This window comes from Thunnus maccoyii, chromosome 6 (assembly GCF_910596095.1).
Source record: "Thunnus maccoyii chromosome 6, fThuMac1.1, whole genome shotgun sequence".
NCBI lineage: Eukaryota > Metazoa > Chordata > Actinopteri > Scombriformes > Scombridae > Thunnus > Thunnus maccoyii.
Genome location: NC_056538.1, coordinates 17,959 through 34,611, shown reverse-complemented (window position 1 = coordinate 34,611; position 16,653 = coordinate 17,959). Strand labels below are relative to the sequence as shown.

Here is a 16,653-nt window from a genome sequence, read left to right as displayed (position 1 = left end):
CTGTAGCTCAGTTTTCTGTTTTGACACAGAATAAAAGAGCGTACAGGATAAAGAATATTGCCAAAGATGGCATGAAAGACATGATTCTGATGCTACTATTTGATCTCTTTTTTTACATAATAAAATAAGGTGGAGAATGAAAAAATATAAGTCCCTCCCCAGCTCTCCCAAAAAACTCAAATCCTCCCTTCAGCAACAATAAAAATGACAATGTTCCCCCTTGTAAAGCGAATGCACCTCTTTGCCATTCAAGGAAGAAATCATAGATATACCAACATGTATATAGTGCAGTGGTGCTACTTATCATCGAATCTATGTGTCAACGTGGCCACCACATTGGAACAGGGTAGCTGCACCTCGGAATGCATACAATTGTGGGAAAAGGTCGATTGATTCTTACAATTATCATTACTCACTGAACTGTCGATTTTTTAGCAGTTTGCGTTCACAAAATGCCAGCCATTCATGTGTATTTCAGATTGCTTAGCTGATCAAAAATTATTGTTTTCATACCAAAGTACATATGTACTTATGCAAAAATAAGCTGGTATAACTACAATAAATCAAAGTTGAGGCTTCCTTTTTTAATCATTTTGGAAGTATATTCTATGAGATGTATATTCTATTCTTACTGCTGTGATGATTTACTTAAATACAGAAAATAGAGACTCCATACATTTTTTGATATTCATTTTTCACACACTATTTACAAAATAGCTGTAAATAAGCTGTAAAAGAGCTGTGGGCTGCATGTTTGTGTATAAGAGAGATGAAGAGCTTATTTAGTGTAAAAATAAGAATTACTTATAAGAAAGTCCAGCTACAAATATAAATAACCCTGGAGCAACAGTACTTTACAGAGCTGTTTTCTTAAACCACCACTCTGCAGTTGCAGCATATGGACTTTTGCTATATGGTGTTGCCTCAATTTGTGAAAGTTGCTGACAATCAAAGAGCCATCCTGATTTTCCACAATATGTTCAAGCACATCTTCCAAAGTGACAATGGTAAATTAAATTTCTAGTTCCATATTATTATTCTGGGACTCCACTAGAGTCCACTAGAGTAGTTTTGCATGGTTCACGGTTCAAAAAACTCCATATTTTTCCATATTTATCTTATTCTGGCCCTTTATGCAGCCCCTCAGTTTAGCCTCTGTCTCTGCCCCCTCCCAATGAGCCCACTCTGTTCATATTGGCCAGCTTTCCAGAAGCCTGCCAAGGGGCAGCTATATCGGAGTCGTGTTAATTTACCGCTGATAAAACCCAACATTTTCTGCCTTTGCTGCTTCATATTAAAAGTTTTTTAATGACTAAATAATGGGAAATGAGACGTGTTCATCAGCTTTGCTAAAAACCGGTCGCCACAAAAACACATGGAGATATTTGTAGCTATTTGTTCAGTGGATCAGTCAGAAATAATGCAGGGAGGAATAGTACGAGCAGAAACAGCCACAGTGGTGATGATGTTTGATGAGGAGCTGTGTACACATCTAGTAATTGTATTTTTAATCGTGTAACGCTAACTCTGCTAGCTTTGCCATTTTTCTACGGGATTTCCCACTTTATTAATATGTTGTTAGCATCATGCTAAGCAAGGATTAGTGTTCTGTCAGTCAGTCCACCTGGATTCCTATTTGCAAATAGTAGTGCATTTATTAAAGCTCTAAGCAGCAGACCAAATAATCTCAGGCTTACATACATTACATACATTGCATACAGATGGAGAGGAGGAGGAGAGAGGAGTTCAAGTAGTCTAGGCCTATGGCAGGATAACTAAGGGCTTATCCAAGGCAAGCCTGGTCAGCCCTAACTATAAGCTTTATCAAAAAGGAAAGTTTTAAGGCTTCTCTTAAATGTAGAGAGGGTGTCTGCCCCCCGGACTGAATTTGGAAGATGGTTCCACAGGAGAGGGGCTTGATAGTTGAAGGCTCTGCCTCCCATTCTATTTTTGGAGACTGTAGGAACCACAAGTAAGCCTGCATTCTTGGAGCGCAGTGTTCTACTGGGGTAATAGGGTACTATGAGCACTTTAAGATATGATTGTGAGAATCATCAAAGGTGATGAATTTTGTCTCTAATAGTTAGAATTTTATCATTATAGAAGCTCATGAAGTCATTACTGCTGAGAGCTATAGGAATACATGGTTCAATAGAGTTATGACTCTTTGCCAGCCTGGGTTAAGTGCTGAAAAGGAACCTAGGGCTGTTTAAAATGAAAAATTAAGAGTTAAATCCCTGCAACCATCTGAAGGCACCAGGACACAAATGTGAATTAATCTGCAGCACTGGTCAATGAGATCTCGGCATTCTGTGGGAGACATCGGTTTACCCAAGCTCTTTAATCCTGTGCGTGATGAAACTTCTGTCCAACTTTTGCTTCAGCAACATTCTTGTTTTTGTTCATTTAGTTTGTCTTAGAAAATGCTTGAGCTATGCTGTGATACACTCTGACGCAGACATTGAGTTAACCCTTTTTCTTTCTTTTCTTAAGACTGTATAATTAACAAGTTTGTAATGTGTTTCTGTATCAATGTATGGGTTATTAAGCATTATCTTAATATAAGGAGTTCTCTTGTCACATAGTGGTATTGGCATTTTTACCCTGTAAAAGTACACATTTCCAACCATGTAAAGTCCAGTCCCCCTGTGAAAACTGAATGCCTCTCTCCACATCAACAGCAGTTCACATGTCACATTAAAATGCCTGTAGTTTTTAAGGGTTTTTCATGAGACTTTTGGTTTTGCTCTGCAATGGATGCGTCTTGAAATGTAGCGAAGTACAATACTTGCTATAAAAAATAGGCCTACTTAAGTAAAAGTAAAATTACTCAAAAAAGTACAAGTACACAAAAAAATCAATTTGTTACAGTAACAAGAGTAAATGTAATTCATGATTTCCACCACTGAAAATATGTTTTATGATGTGACAACATTGTGGTTAAGGTCTGATTAAGGGGAAAGAGATTTAGGGAAAGATCATGGTTTGGGTTAAAAGGATTACAAGATATTAAGGGCAAAAAAACTCCAGGGAAAGTGTGTGTGTATTTTAAAAGACTATACAAGTGTTTCTGCATTTTCTCTCCCCTATTACAACTTGTATTACATTACTGCCTACCAAGTACCACAGTGTCTCACATATTTAGACTTTTTCCTACCTGCTAGGCAACAGTTGCTTTCCGTTCATTTCTATGTAGTACAGGACAATATTCAATTTGCAGAATTCCTAAACTTACTTGAGTTAAAAGCAATAATAAAAGCAGACAAGTTGAAGTATCTCTCCAGATGATCAGTGTATTTCTTTTTCAATGAAAACAGTACAGCATTATCCGTGTAAGCAATCTCTATTCAATGTCCTGATCACAGGTCTTAAAACATCAACACAGTTAATTCAACTCTAAATAGTATAGGTGGCAGTTAATGTAACATTTAGGTCAAGTGGGTCACATTCTGTCATATGTGGCTCAAATGCTGCTGAGGCAGACAAATAAACGGCTGTGGCTCAGGAGGTAGAGCAGGTCGTCCACTAATCGGAAGATCGGTGGTTCGATTCCCGGCTCCTTCGGTCCACATGTTGATGTGTCCTTGGGCAAGACACTTAACCTCGAATTGCTCCTGATGGCTGTGCCATCAGTGTGTGAATGTGTATGAATGATTAGATTTCCTCTGATGGGCAGGTTGGGACCTTGCATCGTAGCCCCTGTACCATTCAGCGTATGAATGTGTGTGAATGGGTGAATGTGCTTCGTAGTGTAAATGCATTGCATTAACAGAGAGTGGTTAGCCATAACTTAGCCAAAAATAGTAACATTAAAGGTGAATCAAGATGACTCACCTCACTTTGTGTCTGTAACTTTATCCTACGATGAAACATTTCTATCATGATGGAAGTACTCTCTTCTAGGATGACAATGCCCCCATTCATAGGGCACGAGGGGTCACTGAATGGTTTGATGAATATGAAATTGATGTTCATCATATGCTATGGCCTTCGCAGTCACCAGATCTCAGCCCAATTGAACACCTATGGGAGATTTTGGACTGAGGTGTTAAACAGCACTCTCCACCACCATCATCAAAATACCAAATGAGGAAATATCTTTTTGAAGAATACTTGTAGAATCAATGCCAAGGCACATTAAAGCTGTTCTGGTGGCACATGGTGGCCTAACACCTTACTAAGACATTTTATGTTGGCTTTTCCTTTAATTTGTCACCCATCTGTATGTACAGCATTTTTGTGTGTGGCTTAAACTTAATATTAGACAACAATTAGGTATTTATTCATCAACATTGTAACACTTGTAACAGGGATCAAACATGGACAGTGTCTCTAGTCTCTAGAATATCAGAAAAAAATTTTGGGGGGTAAATTGAGCCATTGACTGAACTTGCCCCAACATCACTATACATTTATTGATTTATTGAACAGTACAGTGTGCAGTATAAGGCATAAATGATGCACTGCACCGGAGTTAGCTTGAAGCTAATTTGCATCCGTAGTCCATTATAATCAAAACATACAACAGCACAACAACAAACAGTACAAAGCAAAAAAAAAAAAAAACACAAAGAACACACCATACAAAGTACAAAGTTACACACAACAGCACATCACATACACCCACAATGTCAATTAAAAATTAATAATGTAAACTAGGCTCAGTGGTCACACAGCTGATTTGTCTTTAGTTGATTAACTGGCATGTTTTACCCCACAACCTCCATTTTGACAAAACTGTTTCATACAGTGGCTCAGATCCACAGTTATGCTAAGTTTAAGTTTACCTTGTTTTGTAGCTTACACTGACTTAAATTAACATGTATGATGAATGATGATGGATTTTTTTTTGCTCTGTTCTCTTACCACCCTCTCCATGTGCTTGAGTCCAAGATGGATTGAGTAATGTGAACTATACTTTCTTAATTTGTGGTCACATGATTACTTTTGTTTATGGTTACCTTGATAAAGGCTATGACTCATTCTACCCAATTGGCTCTATGTACCGCTTTCTCCCCTAATACCAGAACCAGTAATGAGTTGGATCAACTCATTGGTTCTGGTCTTTTCATGGGGTTTATTGACAAAAAGAAAAATATATAAAATGACTGTGTTAAAGAGTCCATATTTTGCCATATGATTTGCCCTATGATGGACATACCAAACAACAACATAGGTTATAAAAAAATATTTTTCCTTTAATTTATTACTAATCAATTGCACCCTTTGGACAGGAGTGAAAAGCTTCGATGGATGTGTGCTCTCACTCCCAACCGACGCACACGCTTTATGTCTACTAGTGCCAACCAACCAGGTGAGACAGAGTATCATACCAACATTGAGTCAAGTCATCAATATGCAGATGTGGAGGTATGAACTCAAACTATCTGTGATATTTATCAGACTCTCTGCAGGTGCAGTGTATTCAGTCATACTCATCCCAGGAGCCAGATGAACTCTCCATTGAGATGGCCGATGTTTTGAACCTCCTGGAGAGAACAGATGATGGTATGTAGGCACACAAATCTGCTTATATATCCCCTTTGAGGCTGTTGCTTGTAAAAAAAAAAAAAAAAGAAAAAAGAAAGAAAAGTAAATTTTGTTTTAAAAAACTTAATTTAAAGAAATATTTTGTCTTGTGTGTGGTATTCTGTAATTTTACCTTTCCATCTTTATATCACCTCTGGTCTCTCTGTGTCTTCTGCATTCCAGGCTGGATGATGGGTGAGAGGCTCCATGATGGTGAGAGGGGCTGGTTCCCTAGTAGAGTAGTAGAGGATATCCAGAGCAAGGAGGTCCGAGCTCAGAACCTGAAAGAGGCATTCAGGATCCATCAGGCTCAGGAAGGTGGAGGAGGCCCTCATACTGGAGCTAGGATTGGCTTAAGGGTGGGGAGGCGCACCCCAAAGGTCTCTAACTTCTCCAATCCTTGGATTGATCAAATGGAGGAGAGCAGTGAAGTAAAGCAGTGAATCAGTAACAGTTACATCACCATTTAGGGCCATATGCACTACGAAGAAGGATACATGTGACCTGATTTCCATACAATGACATCTTGTCATTTTGATAATGATTATTTAGTAGTGGATAGTTTTGAAGATCCACAGTTATGGTCTCAGTGATCTCAGACAAATGATGAAACATCATGTATAAGCAATGCTGCATGTCTCATATAAATGTGTGCTGAAGGTGTTTTGTTGTTCCCCACACTGTGGTGAGTAATGCATGGAGCAAATCTTGGTGCTGTGTTTTGGGATGGCAAGAACCTGAAAAGTTGATTCTAGGTAACTTATTGTGAAGGTACTGTAAACATCCCTCAGCTGCATGGACAAGTTTTGAAACTTTTAATGTATTAATTTAATTGTGAAATGCCTTTCAACACTGAATAATACCCCGTACCCTCTTAAAGCCAAACGCAAACAGTTAAGTGTTTAATAAAATAAATACATAAAGTAATATTGTATGAAAATTACCAATGATTATTTAGAAAGCCTGTGTCTATGAATATTCAAATAAATGAGTCAGCTAAAGTAATAGTCCACTCAAAATGTATTTTTTGATTATGAATTACTGACTATAGTCAGACTTGTTTGCTGGCTGTACAAGGTGTTAAAGGCTCCATTGTGGAGAACACTGGCAGTATTCAGCTAGGCCTCACAACAATGAAAACAGTTTTCATGGCAGCTACAAATGTGTCAGGACCTCCACAGAAATGTCAAAACAACCATGCAGCATGATCTACCAGTATGTCCCAAACCTGTGGATAAAATACAGGAACACCCTGAATACTTGAATACTATAATTATGATAACTATAAATGCATTACGTTATTCTGCCGCATATTAGATAAAATTAAGTCCTTTAACAGCCCTCATATAACTACAAAAATAAATGAAAAGACACAATGGGCATAGACTATAATAACCTTTAGTGCAGATATATTTTCAGGGAAAGTCCTCACATTTTAAAACTTGTTCAAATGTTTTCAGGATCAATTCTTTTTTTTCATGATATAGGATAGGATCTTCAATTGTGTGGTACAGCTATTTTGGATTGAGTGACCAACAAAGGCCTATTCTGTTTTGGAAATACCCCAAACTGGACCCCCCAACTGTCATAGTGCAACCATCACACAGTTTCAAACAGTTCTCCTGTTGTCTAATGCCAAGAGGAACAGCTTTTTTTCTAACTGCCATGAGCCCAAGCTGACCGCAGTCTATCTTCTCTGTCAAAGAGCAAACAACACACCAACAGCTATCTTCTAAGCCTACATTGTTAAATGCTCAAAAGATAGATTTTGTGTCGAATGTCACTTTAAAATTGTCAATATAATAGGAGTACACACAAATAAACACACATACAGACACACACAAATAAACACACAAGATAAACACACACACAGAATGTTGTAACTGTATCAACACTATGAACAACTATGGAACAGTATGATTGTAAAGGGTATTATGTCTTAACATACTGTATGTGTACAATATTGCAAACATTTAATGTAACGTGATAATTACTTAATAATTATTTCATTTTGTAAGATGTAAATTATTGTTTATAAACAAGCATTAATCAGAGATGTGCCTGACTTGCTGATTTAAAAAGAGTTATGTTATATGTAATTTTTTTTTTGTAGTGAAGGGAGGGTAGTCTTTTACAATGTTTCTAAAGTTCACTCACCCATTCACATACATGCTCACACACAGATGGCACAGCCATAGGGAGCAATTTGGGGTTTAATATCTTATATCAGTAAGGACACTTGAATTTGCAGACTGGAGGAGCCGGGGATCGAACCACCAACCTTCTGATTAGTGGATGACCCACTCGACTTTCTAAGCCACAGTGGCACAGGTGCTGTGCATGGTTGGGCATAATGACAGCTGTTCTGGCTGTTGGAGAACCTCGCCAGTTTCAACTATATCAATGAAACTGCACTTCTGTGTTCTTCTTTGAACTGCACTCTTTGTTGCATTGACAGGTATAAAGACTGATGAAGCGGGCAACATATCGATATGAAAAGGCTGGTTATAGGCACATCACTCTTCCCCATTTATTGACATCAGAATTAGGTACTGTCAAAATTTCACATTTACTCTGATTAATTGTAAGACCAGAGGCCTTTGAGAAATTCTTTAAAGCCTCTAGTATGACCGGTACTTGATCCTCATTCTTTAAAAAGAGACAAGTGTCATCAGCTAAAACGGTCAAAATCATGTCTTTAATGTCCTCCCAGAAGGTTCTATAAAATTCAAATGGCAAACTATAAAAGTATGATGAATTTTTTTCCCCAAATTCCAACCATTAAGACCTTGATCTGATAAATGCCCCTTTAGGCTTTTTCAATATAAAGCATATTCAACTCCTTTTGTAAAGAATGCAGTTTTATTTTATCCTCATCATTAGGAGATGATATATTTAAAATATAATTTAATTATTTTTACTATTATGTCTAATGACTTTGTTTTTTGAATATTGTTTGCCAAACTTGATGGAAAATTATCTGCATTCAAATTTGAACAATTCCCACTTTGATATAGAGGAGATATCATTCCTGTTTTTGAAGCTATTTATGATATCCTTGATGCCTAAACAATAGGAGGATTGTTGAAGGAATGAAGATTAAGTTTCCAGTGTCCTGGAATTCTTTGTTTACTGGATTTTGCATTGGATAGGACAAGATTAATTCCAGCATGGTCTATTAGAGTAGCAGGAGAGATATTGCTTGATCGTAAGGAGGATGCCAGAGAATCAGAAATAAGCCAGAGGTCAATGCGAGATTTCCCATCCCAACCGGGCAAGATTTCTCAACCCAACCAGTCAAGGCAGATGGCTGCCCACCAAGAGCCAGGTTCTGCTTGAGGTTTCTACCCATTAAAGGTTTTTCCTTACCGCTGTCGCCAAGTGCTTGCTCATGGGGGAATTGTTGGGTCTCTGTAAATTAAAGAGAGATGGTCTAGACCTGCTCTATGTGAAAAGTGCCCTGAGATGACTTTTTGTTGTGATTTGGCGCTACATAAATAAAAATTCATGGATTGATTGATTGACTGAGATAAGTCAGCCTTGAACCAGCCTTGATAAGTTTGGATGTACAAACCTGAATGCATCTATTAATGATAGGTGACAGCAAAAATTATTAATTACTAAATTTAAGTTATTTGTTCTGCCTCTTGGGGGAGATCTGTAAATGAACAAATCTAGGGCCTCATTGAAGTCACCGCCAATAATGAGTGTGGCTGAAGGAAATTTATTTTTTAGAGTGAGTGTCTTGGTAGACAATTCTTGAAGGAGTGTGTTAAAGTGGTCTATTAAAACCATAAACATTGGCTAAACATTAACGAATCACCAATTTGAATAACAATTAAAATCCATCTGCCATCTGTTGAAAGCTGAGATTCAATAATAGATCCATTGAAGTTACGGTCAAATAAGGTCAAAATGCCCCCTGAGTGATTAGAACCATGACAAAAAAGAGCTTTCCTGCCCCACTGATTGTGCCAAAATGTTTCATCTCTTTGACAAGAATGTGTTTCTTGTAAAAAATAAATATCTTTTTTTGTGCTTTACAGAACAAAAATAAGGCTTTTCTTTTGGTCATTTGACTTATCCCTCGTACATTAAAAGAAAAACAAGAAAGAGAGAATTTTGACATAATACTAAAGAACAAAATTACCTTGTAGGTAGAACTTGAATGTGTGTAACCTTTTGAAAATGTGGAAAAAAGTGCAAAAACTGAGAATTTTAACACACCCCTAAATTAAATTGTGCTGCAGACATGGTATAGCAAAACTGAAAAAGAGAGATATTTTCTCCAATATTATGAAGGAAATGATGGGACAAAATTTCCTGACGGCTGAAGACAAAAAATAAAGTAAAAAGTACTTACATTAATGAGCACTGCCCCCCAGCAAAAGCATTATAAAAAGGAATAGGGAGTATAGTATCTTTCATTGGCTTAGCCCAAATATAGAGGAATTCATTCAGACTCTTCTTTCATTGGACAAAAATTAAGGTCAGTAAATAAACAGACTCAATAGGAAAGAATATTAGTTGTCTTGCAAGAAGTAGTTGCAGGCGAGGAGGCAAGTACTGTATAGAAAGTGACTGGTGCCTCCTTCCGATAATAAAAAAAATAGATATATGTAGAAATTAAATAGAAAATGCATCTGACCTTTCTGAAAAAGTCCAGTGCCTTCTCTCTAAATAGTATAGATAAATGTTCTTGAGTCCTATCATGTCCTCAGAGATAAGTGTCTCCACAAACTGACAATGACCTCAGTCACCACAAACCTCAGCAAATGAACATAATCAACCCTCCTCTAAGGGATTCTCCTTTAAAATAAAGTTAATCTCCATTTAATGATTCTCTAAATAGTAGAGATCATTCAGAAACATCAGTGGAGAGAGCATAGTATATCAATTAGAAACCTTAGCATACGGTAAGGCAGCTGTAGAACCACCTGGTGCTGTGACGACATCTTGTCCTCCTTCTAGCTATGATAGCGAATGGACCACTGTAGCCAGCCAGCTTCCCTTCTTTTCTCACTCTCACGGGGTGTGCGTGATAGAAACTGTACAATAAAGCATCGAAGTTGTGTATTAGTATCACTTCTGCTGCTCTTATCCTTCTTGGGCCCAGTTCAATGTGCCACATCCACAGAGTTTTGGAGGGAATCCTTAATCCCTGGTGAGATTCTCGTCAGTAGATCAATCACGGTCATCTTGACATTTTGGCTTTCTTGTTCTGGTACACCAGATATCTTCAAATTCCATCTTCTCTTGTAGGCATACATTTCATTTACCTGTTCTCCTAGCACATTGTTCTCTGTCGTTAGTGATTTGACCTTCTGCTCCAACTCTGCCATGTTAGTAGTGAGACCCCTCACCTGCTCTCTCGTATCTCCAACAGAAGTGGATAGAGTGCGGATGGCGTCAGTGTTCTCATTGACACATTTCTCAATACACTATAGTTTCTCGAGAAAAGAGTCTGATTTTCACCTATCTTGTTGTTTGCGGCGAGCAGGGTATTGTTATGTTGTTGTTTCACGTAGTCGTGTACACGTTTTACTCTCTCCACTGCATCTCCATATCTACTTCCTCATTTACTTGGTTTCCATCATCCATTTCGTTCAGTCTTCCAGGCAAATGTAATGTTGAGTTAAAGTTAAGCTAGCAAGAGCAAATCGTTAACAAGCACAATTTCTTTAAAAAAAGTAGCAAAAATTTGGTCAGAAGCGTATTAAAGAGTTGTCACTGAAATCACTTCTTCATCAGGCAGCTTTTTTCAGTTGTTTTAACATCCAGGGGGTAATTAAATCCAAGTTTTTCACTAAGTGATAGTCTGCTGCATACAAGAGCGTCTTACTCCGGTGCCATCTTGGGCATCCCCTGCCCGGAAGCTCCGGAAGCTAGAAACTTTTTTTGGCATATGCTGTAACTGCCCGATTTGCATCACTGCCTGATTTGCATTGTGCATGTGCATCATCTTTGACAGCTACATATGGCAACTCCATTTGGACAAACAAAATTAGAGTGGAGTTTAACAGTCCTCTGTCACTGCTCGATAACTACTGTACTACTACATCAACAACAACAAAAAGGTTTTGAGTATTATCAGCTTTTGAGAGATTACATCTCTAATGGTGTATTCCACCTCAGCCTATCCATCCATAAGGCTAGAGTGCTTCAGATCACATCTAACATCTGTCTGTTCTGAATTACTTTGTAAGGAAAATAATTTGCAAGATATATGTTTAAGTTTACATCTCCCTCGTACAGATTGATGTTGTTTACATTTTTTTTGTTTATTTTATTTTATTAATATGTTATTAGTTATTGATGTTTGAATATACATGGAAGGTGTTAAAATTATCATTTGTGTGTCAGCGTGATGATATGAAAGATGTATCTTTGTACAATATATCAAATTCAAATTCAAATTCAAATAAGCTTTATTGGCATGACAGATCAGAAACCTACATTGCCAAATCAGTACAGCAAATTATAAACACTGACAGATGATTAATAATCATACAATAATATGAAAATATAAACAATAATATTAAATACAATATAATAAAAGGCATTTTTACAGATGTAATCACACAGAAACATTTACTACAGAGCTTGTTTCTCTCAGATTATGACGAGATGTAATATATTTTGCAGCTATTACTGCACATTGACTTTTCTCCCCACAAAAATAGGACAGTTTCTGGAGATCAGGGAGGTGGATAAATTCAGGATATATATGATTCATTTATTTATGTATTTATTTATGTATTTATACATACATATATATATATATATATTTTAAAAATTACATTTGTGCATGTGCGACGCAGATTGGGCAGTGAGAGTGCATGCGCGAGTGTAAATGGTATAATTTGAACATTATAAATAAATATATATAATATATATTGTACAAAGATACATTAACTTACTGGCGTCAATTTGTTGAAGCTTTGATAAATTAACAGAGCAACATCAATCCAGAACTCCTGAGAGTAAATACATTCATAGAATAACTGAAAAATTGATTCAATTTCTGTTTTACAGAAGGGGCATGCTGGAGAAATATCTACTTTAAATTTATGCACTAATTTATTGCAAGGGTAATATCTATGTGATTCCTTAATTAATGTGAATTTCTTTTGGAATGAGGAATTTATTGGGGTCTGACCTAACTTTCTTTGCTGAGATTTCTGGAAAAGTTAGTTTACATAAAATAGTTTCCATAAAAGAGTCGATTTGGGAAAACAACTGGTCTGAGGTCAGTATTTTTCTCATATGACGATTATTACACGTACAATCTGATAGGTCTATAACACCAGCTAAGAGCTTGTGCATTTCTACACTTTTAGGGCCATGCACTTTTGATGAGAGACTTTGTTTAAACACATTTAATGCTTGTTATTGACGATGTTCACATCGTCTATGCATTTCCACTTTATTTTTTTTGTGTGATGCGGCTGATATCATGCAGCCTAAAAGCACAGATAGGTTGCACAACTGCTTTTGTTTTGTTAATATTCATTGTTTTGTTAACATTATTTTGAAAAGATGCTTTACTAAATTACACAGTGATTAATGCAGAAATAAAAGGAATATGATGACACAAGGCCACTGAATGGATAGTTTTTTATTTGTCCATGTCACAACACACACTTCCTTTTAGGCTATCTGCACCTGTGGTGAATGTAGCATGAAGAATGAAGTCTGAGCCTCTCTCACTCTTACTGCAAGCACCTTCCAGCATCCTACATTCTCCAAGGGCCTCCTACCTTGCTCTCCCCATTCCCCCTACGTGATGACTTTACTGTTGTGGGGCCCTACTGACTATCACTCTAACACTCAACTGTCATCAACTCTCACATTATAGTTGCTGTTGGATGTTTGGGATATTGTCACCCTGATGATGGACATAAACACTGATTGAGATTAGTTTTTTTAATTCATACATTATCACAGACAAATGTTTAGTCAATCATTAATATGATTATGATTAGATGGATATGTCACTTGCCAGTTTATCCTGAAGAGGACCCAAGTCCTTCTCCCATTTCTGTCCTGGGCAAGCATACAGATGGTCCTTCCTTGCTCAGATGTGCAATATTGGTAGTCTTGAAGAGATGCCACCTTGGTCAGTCCACGATCTGATGACACACCAAAAATATTTGTGTCCATCACCAGTAATAGGAATTTAAAATCTAAGTATTGCTGGACTTGGCACCCTAAAATTTGGTTTAATAAAGGGCAGCGGCAAACAGAAAAGTCTTCAGCTGTGATTTAAAAGAACTGAGAGTTGCAGCAGACCTGGAGTTTTCTGGGAGTTTGTTCCAGATATGTGGAGCATTAAAACTGAAAGCTGCTTCTCCATGTTTAGTTTTTACTCTGGGGACAGAAAGCAGACCTGTCCCAGACGAACTGAGAGGTCTGGATGGTTCATAATGTAGAAGCAGATCAGAAATGTACTTTGGTCCTAAACCATTCAGTGCTTTATAAACCAACAGCAGTATTATAAAATCAATTATTTGACAGACAGGAAGCCAGTGTAAAGATCTGAGAACTGGAGTTATATTATCCACTTTCTTGGTCTTAGTGAGGACTCGAGCAGAAGCACTCTGAATCATCTGCAGCTGTCTGATCGATATTTTAGGGAGACCTGTGAAGACAGCATTACAGTAGTCAAGTCTACTGAAGATAAATGCATGGACAAGTTTTTTCCAAATCCTGCTGAGACATAAGTCCTTTAATTCTTGATATATTTTTCAGATGATAGTAGGCTGACTTTGTAATTGTCTTAATGTGGCTGTTGAAATTCTGGTCTGAGTCCATGACTACACCAAGATTTCTGGCTTGGTTTGTGGTTTGTAACATTATCGACTGAAGCTGAGTGCTGACTTTTAATCGTCCTTCCTTTGCTCCAAAAACAATTACTTCAGTTTTATCTTTGTTTAACTGAAGAAAATTATGGCACATTCAATCGTTGATTTGTTCAATGCACTTACTTGTTTTAGACCATAGTCTCCTGGTGATATGGTTATGTAAATTTGTGTGTCATCATTTCTGTGTCAACTGTGGTAACATATTTTGTTGTTTTCTATAATCTGAGCTAGTGGGAGCATGTAGGTGTTGAACAGAAGAGGACCCAGAATGGAGCCTTGGGGAACTCCACATGTCATTTTTGTCCGCTCAGATGTGTAATTACGTATAGACACAAAGTAGTCCCTTTCCATTCTTCTTTGGCTCCAAAAACAATTACTTCAGTTTTGTCTTTGTTTAATTGAAGACAATTCTGGCACATCCAATCATTGATTTGTTCAATGCACTTACTCAGTGCTTGTATTGGACTATAGTCCCGTGGTGATATGGTTATGTAAATTTGTGTGTCATCCGCATAACTGTGGTAGCATATTATGTTGTTTTCCATAATCTGAGCTAGTGGGAGCATGTATTTATTGAACAGAAGAGGCCCCAGAATGGAGCCTTGGGGAACTCTGCATGTCATTTTTGTCTGCTCAGATGTGACCTAAAGACACAAAGTAGTCTCTGTCCTTTAAGTAGGATTCAGACCAGTTTAGTATTGTGCCAGAAAGTCCCACCCAGTTTTCCATTCTGTCTAGTAATGTGTTGTGGTCAACCATGTCAAATGCGACACTGAGATCCAGTAATACTAACACTGTTATTCTGCCACTGTCAGTGTTTAAGTGAAGACCTTAACAAGAGCAGTCTCAGTGCTGTGGTGTGGTCGAAATCCTGACTGGAAGACATCAAAACAGTTTAGTCCCACAAAGTTGTTCAAAGTTGTTGGGCCTATAGTTGCTCATTAGTGATGTGTCTAGATTGTTCTTTTTAAGACTGGCTTGATGAAACAGAATCATGGCACACACAACAGTTGCAGGAAAAGCAATTTCACTGCTATTCCACACAACCTAGTCATTTTGCATCTGATCTGAGCCAGATGCATCCCAATTGCTTAATTCTACTAGCAGAGTCATGGCACACACAACAGTTGCAGGAAAAGCAATTTCACTGCTATTCCACACAAATTAGTCATTTTTCATCCAATTTGATCCAGACTCATCCAAAATGCTTAAATTCTACTAGCAGTCATGGCACACAACATATGCTTTTTTATGTGTTTCTAGCAATTTCACTGCTATTCCACACAAACTAGTCATTTTTCATCAGATTTCAGCCAGTCTCATCCCAAATGCTTAATTCTACTAGCAGGGTCATGGCACACACAACAGTTGCAGGATAAGCAATTTCACTGCTGTTCCACACAAACTAGTTCTAATTATTCATCAGATATGAACCAGTCTCATACCAAATCACTGATTCTACTAGCGGAGTCATGGCACACACAACATATGCTTTTTTATGTGTTTCTAGCAATTTTACTGCTATTCCACACAAACTAGTCATTTTTCATCCGATTTGAGCCAAACTCATCCCAAATACTAGCAGAGTCATGGCACACACAACAGTTGCAGGAAAAGCAATTTCACCGCTATTCCACACAAACTAGTCATTTTTCATCCGATTTGAGCCAGGCGCATCCCAAATGCTTAACCCTCCTGTCGCCCTTCCTGTTCCGTACACACCCGATGTCCTCTCGCGCCGGGTCAAACCGACCCACGGCTCCAAGGACGAGCAGCCGGAGAAGTTGGCACACGCGGGGCAGCACAGGAGCGCACAGCCTCCGCATACACATCCCTCCTGTCGCCCCTTCCCGTTCCGTACACACCCGGTGTCCTCTCGCGCCGGGTCAAACCGACCCACGCTCCAAGGACGAGCAGTGGGAGGAGTTGGCACACGCGGGGCAGTACAGGAGCGCACAGCCTCTGCATATGTATTTCTCGCAGCCACGGCAGACGTTGTGCGTTTTACAGTCCTTCTTGGAGGGACAGACCTGACACCTCTTCCTCTTACTCGCAGGGATGGGCGGTTTGACAGGGGCCCGGGCCTGGACCTGGGCTTGGACCTGGGTCGAGGCGGGAGGCTCAACCCCCAGCGAAGGGGCAGACACGGAGGAAGAAGAAGAAGAAGAAGGAGGAGGAGTAGGAGGAACCCCTCCGCTGCCGCCGCCACCGCCACTGCCTCTGGCGGCCGCCGGCCGTCGATAGGTTTTCACAACTGCCG

The 16,653-nt window shown here is 38.4% G+C and overlaps 1 protein-coding gene across 1 annotated transcript in view; it reads left to right on the top strand.

The window, feature by feature from the left end:
- LOC121898232 (ephexin-1-like) overlaps nucleotides 1-7,512 on the top strand; it is a 52,243-nt gene extending 44,731 nt beyond the window's left edge. Inside the window, exons 12-14 of the mRNA XM_042413164.1 lie at nucleotides 5,235-5,314; nucleotides 5,404-5,508; nucleotides 5,713-7,512. Coding sequence (XP_042269098.1) covers nucleotides 5,235-5,314; nucleotides 5,404-5,508; nucleotides 5,713-5,972 — 445 coding nt within the window. The 3' untranslated portion in view covers nucleotides 5,973-7,512. The remainder of the gene's footprint in view (nucleotides 1-5,234; nucleotides 5,315-5,403; nucleotides 5,509-5,712) is intronic.
- Nucleotides 7,513-16,653: the final 9,141 nt, after the last annotated feature.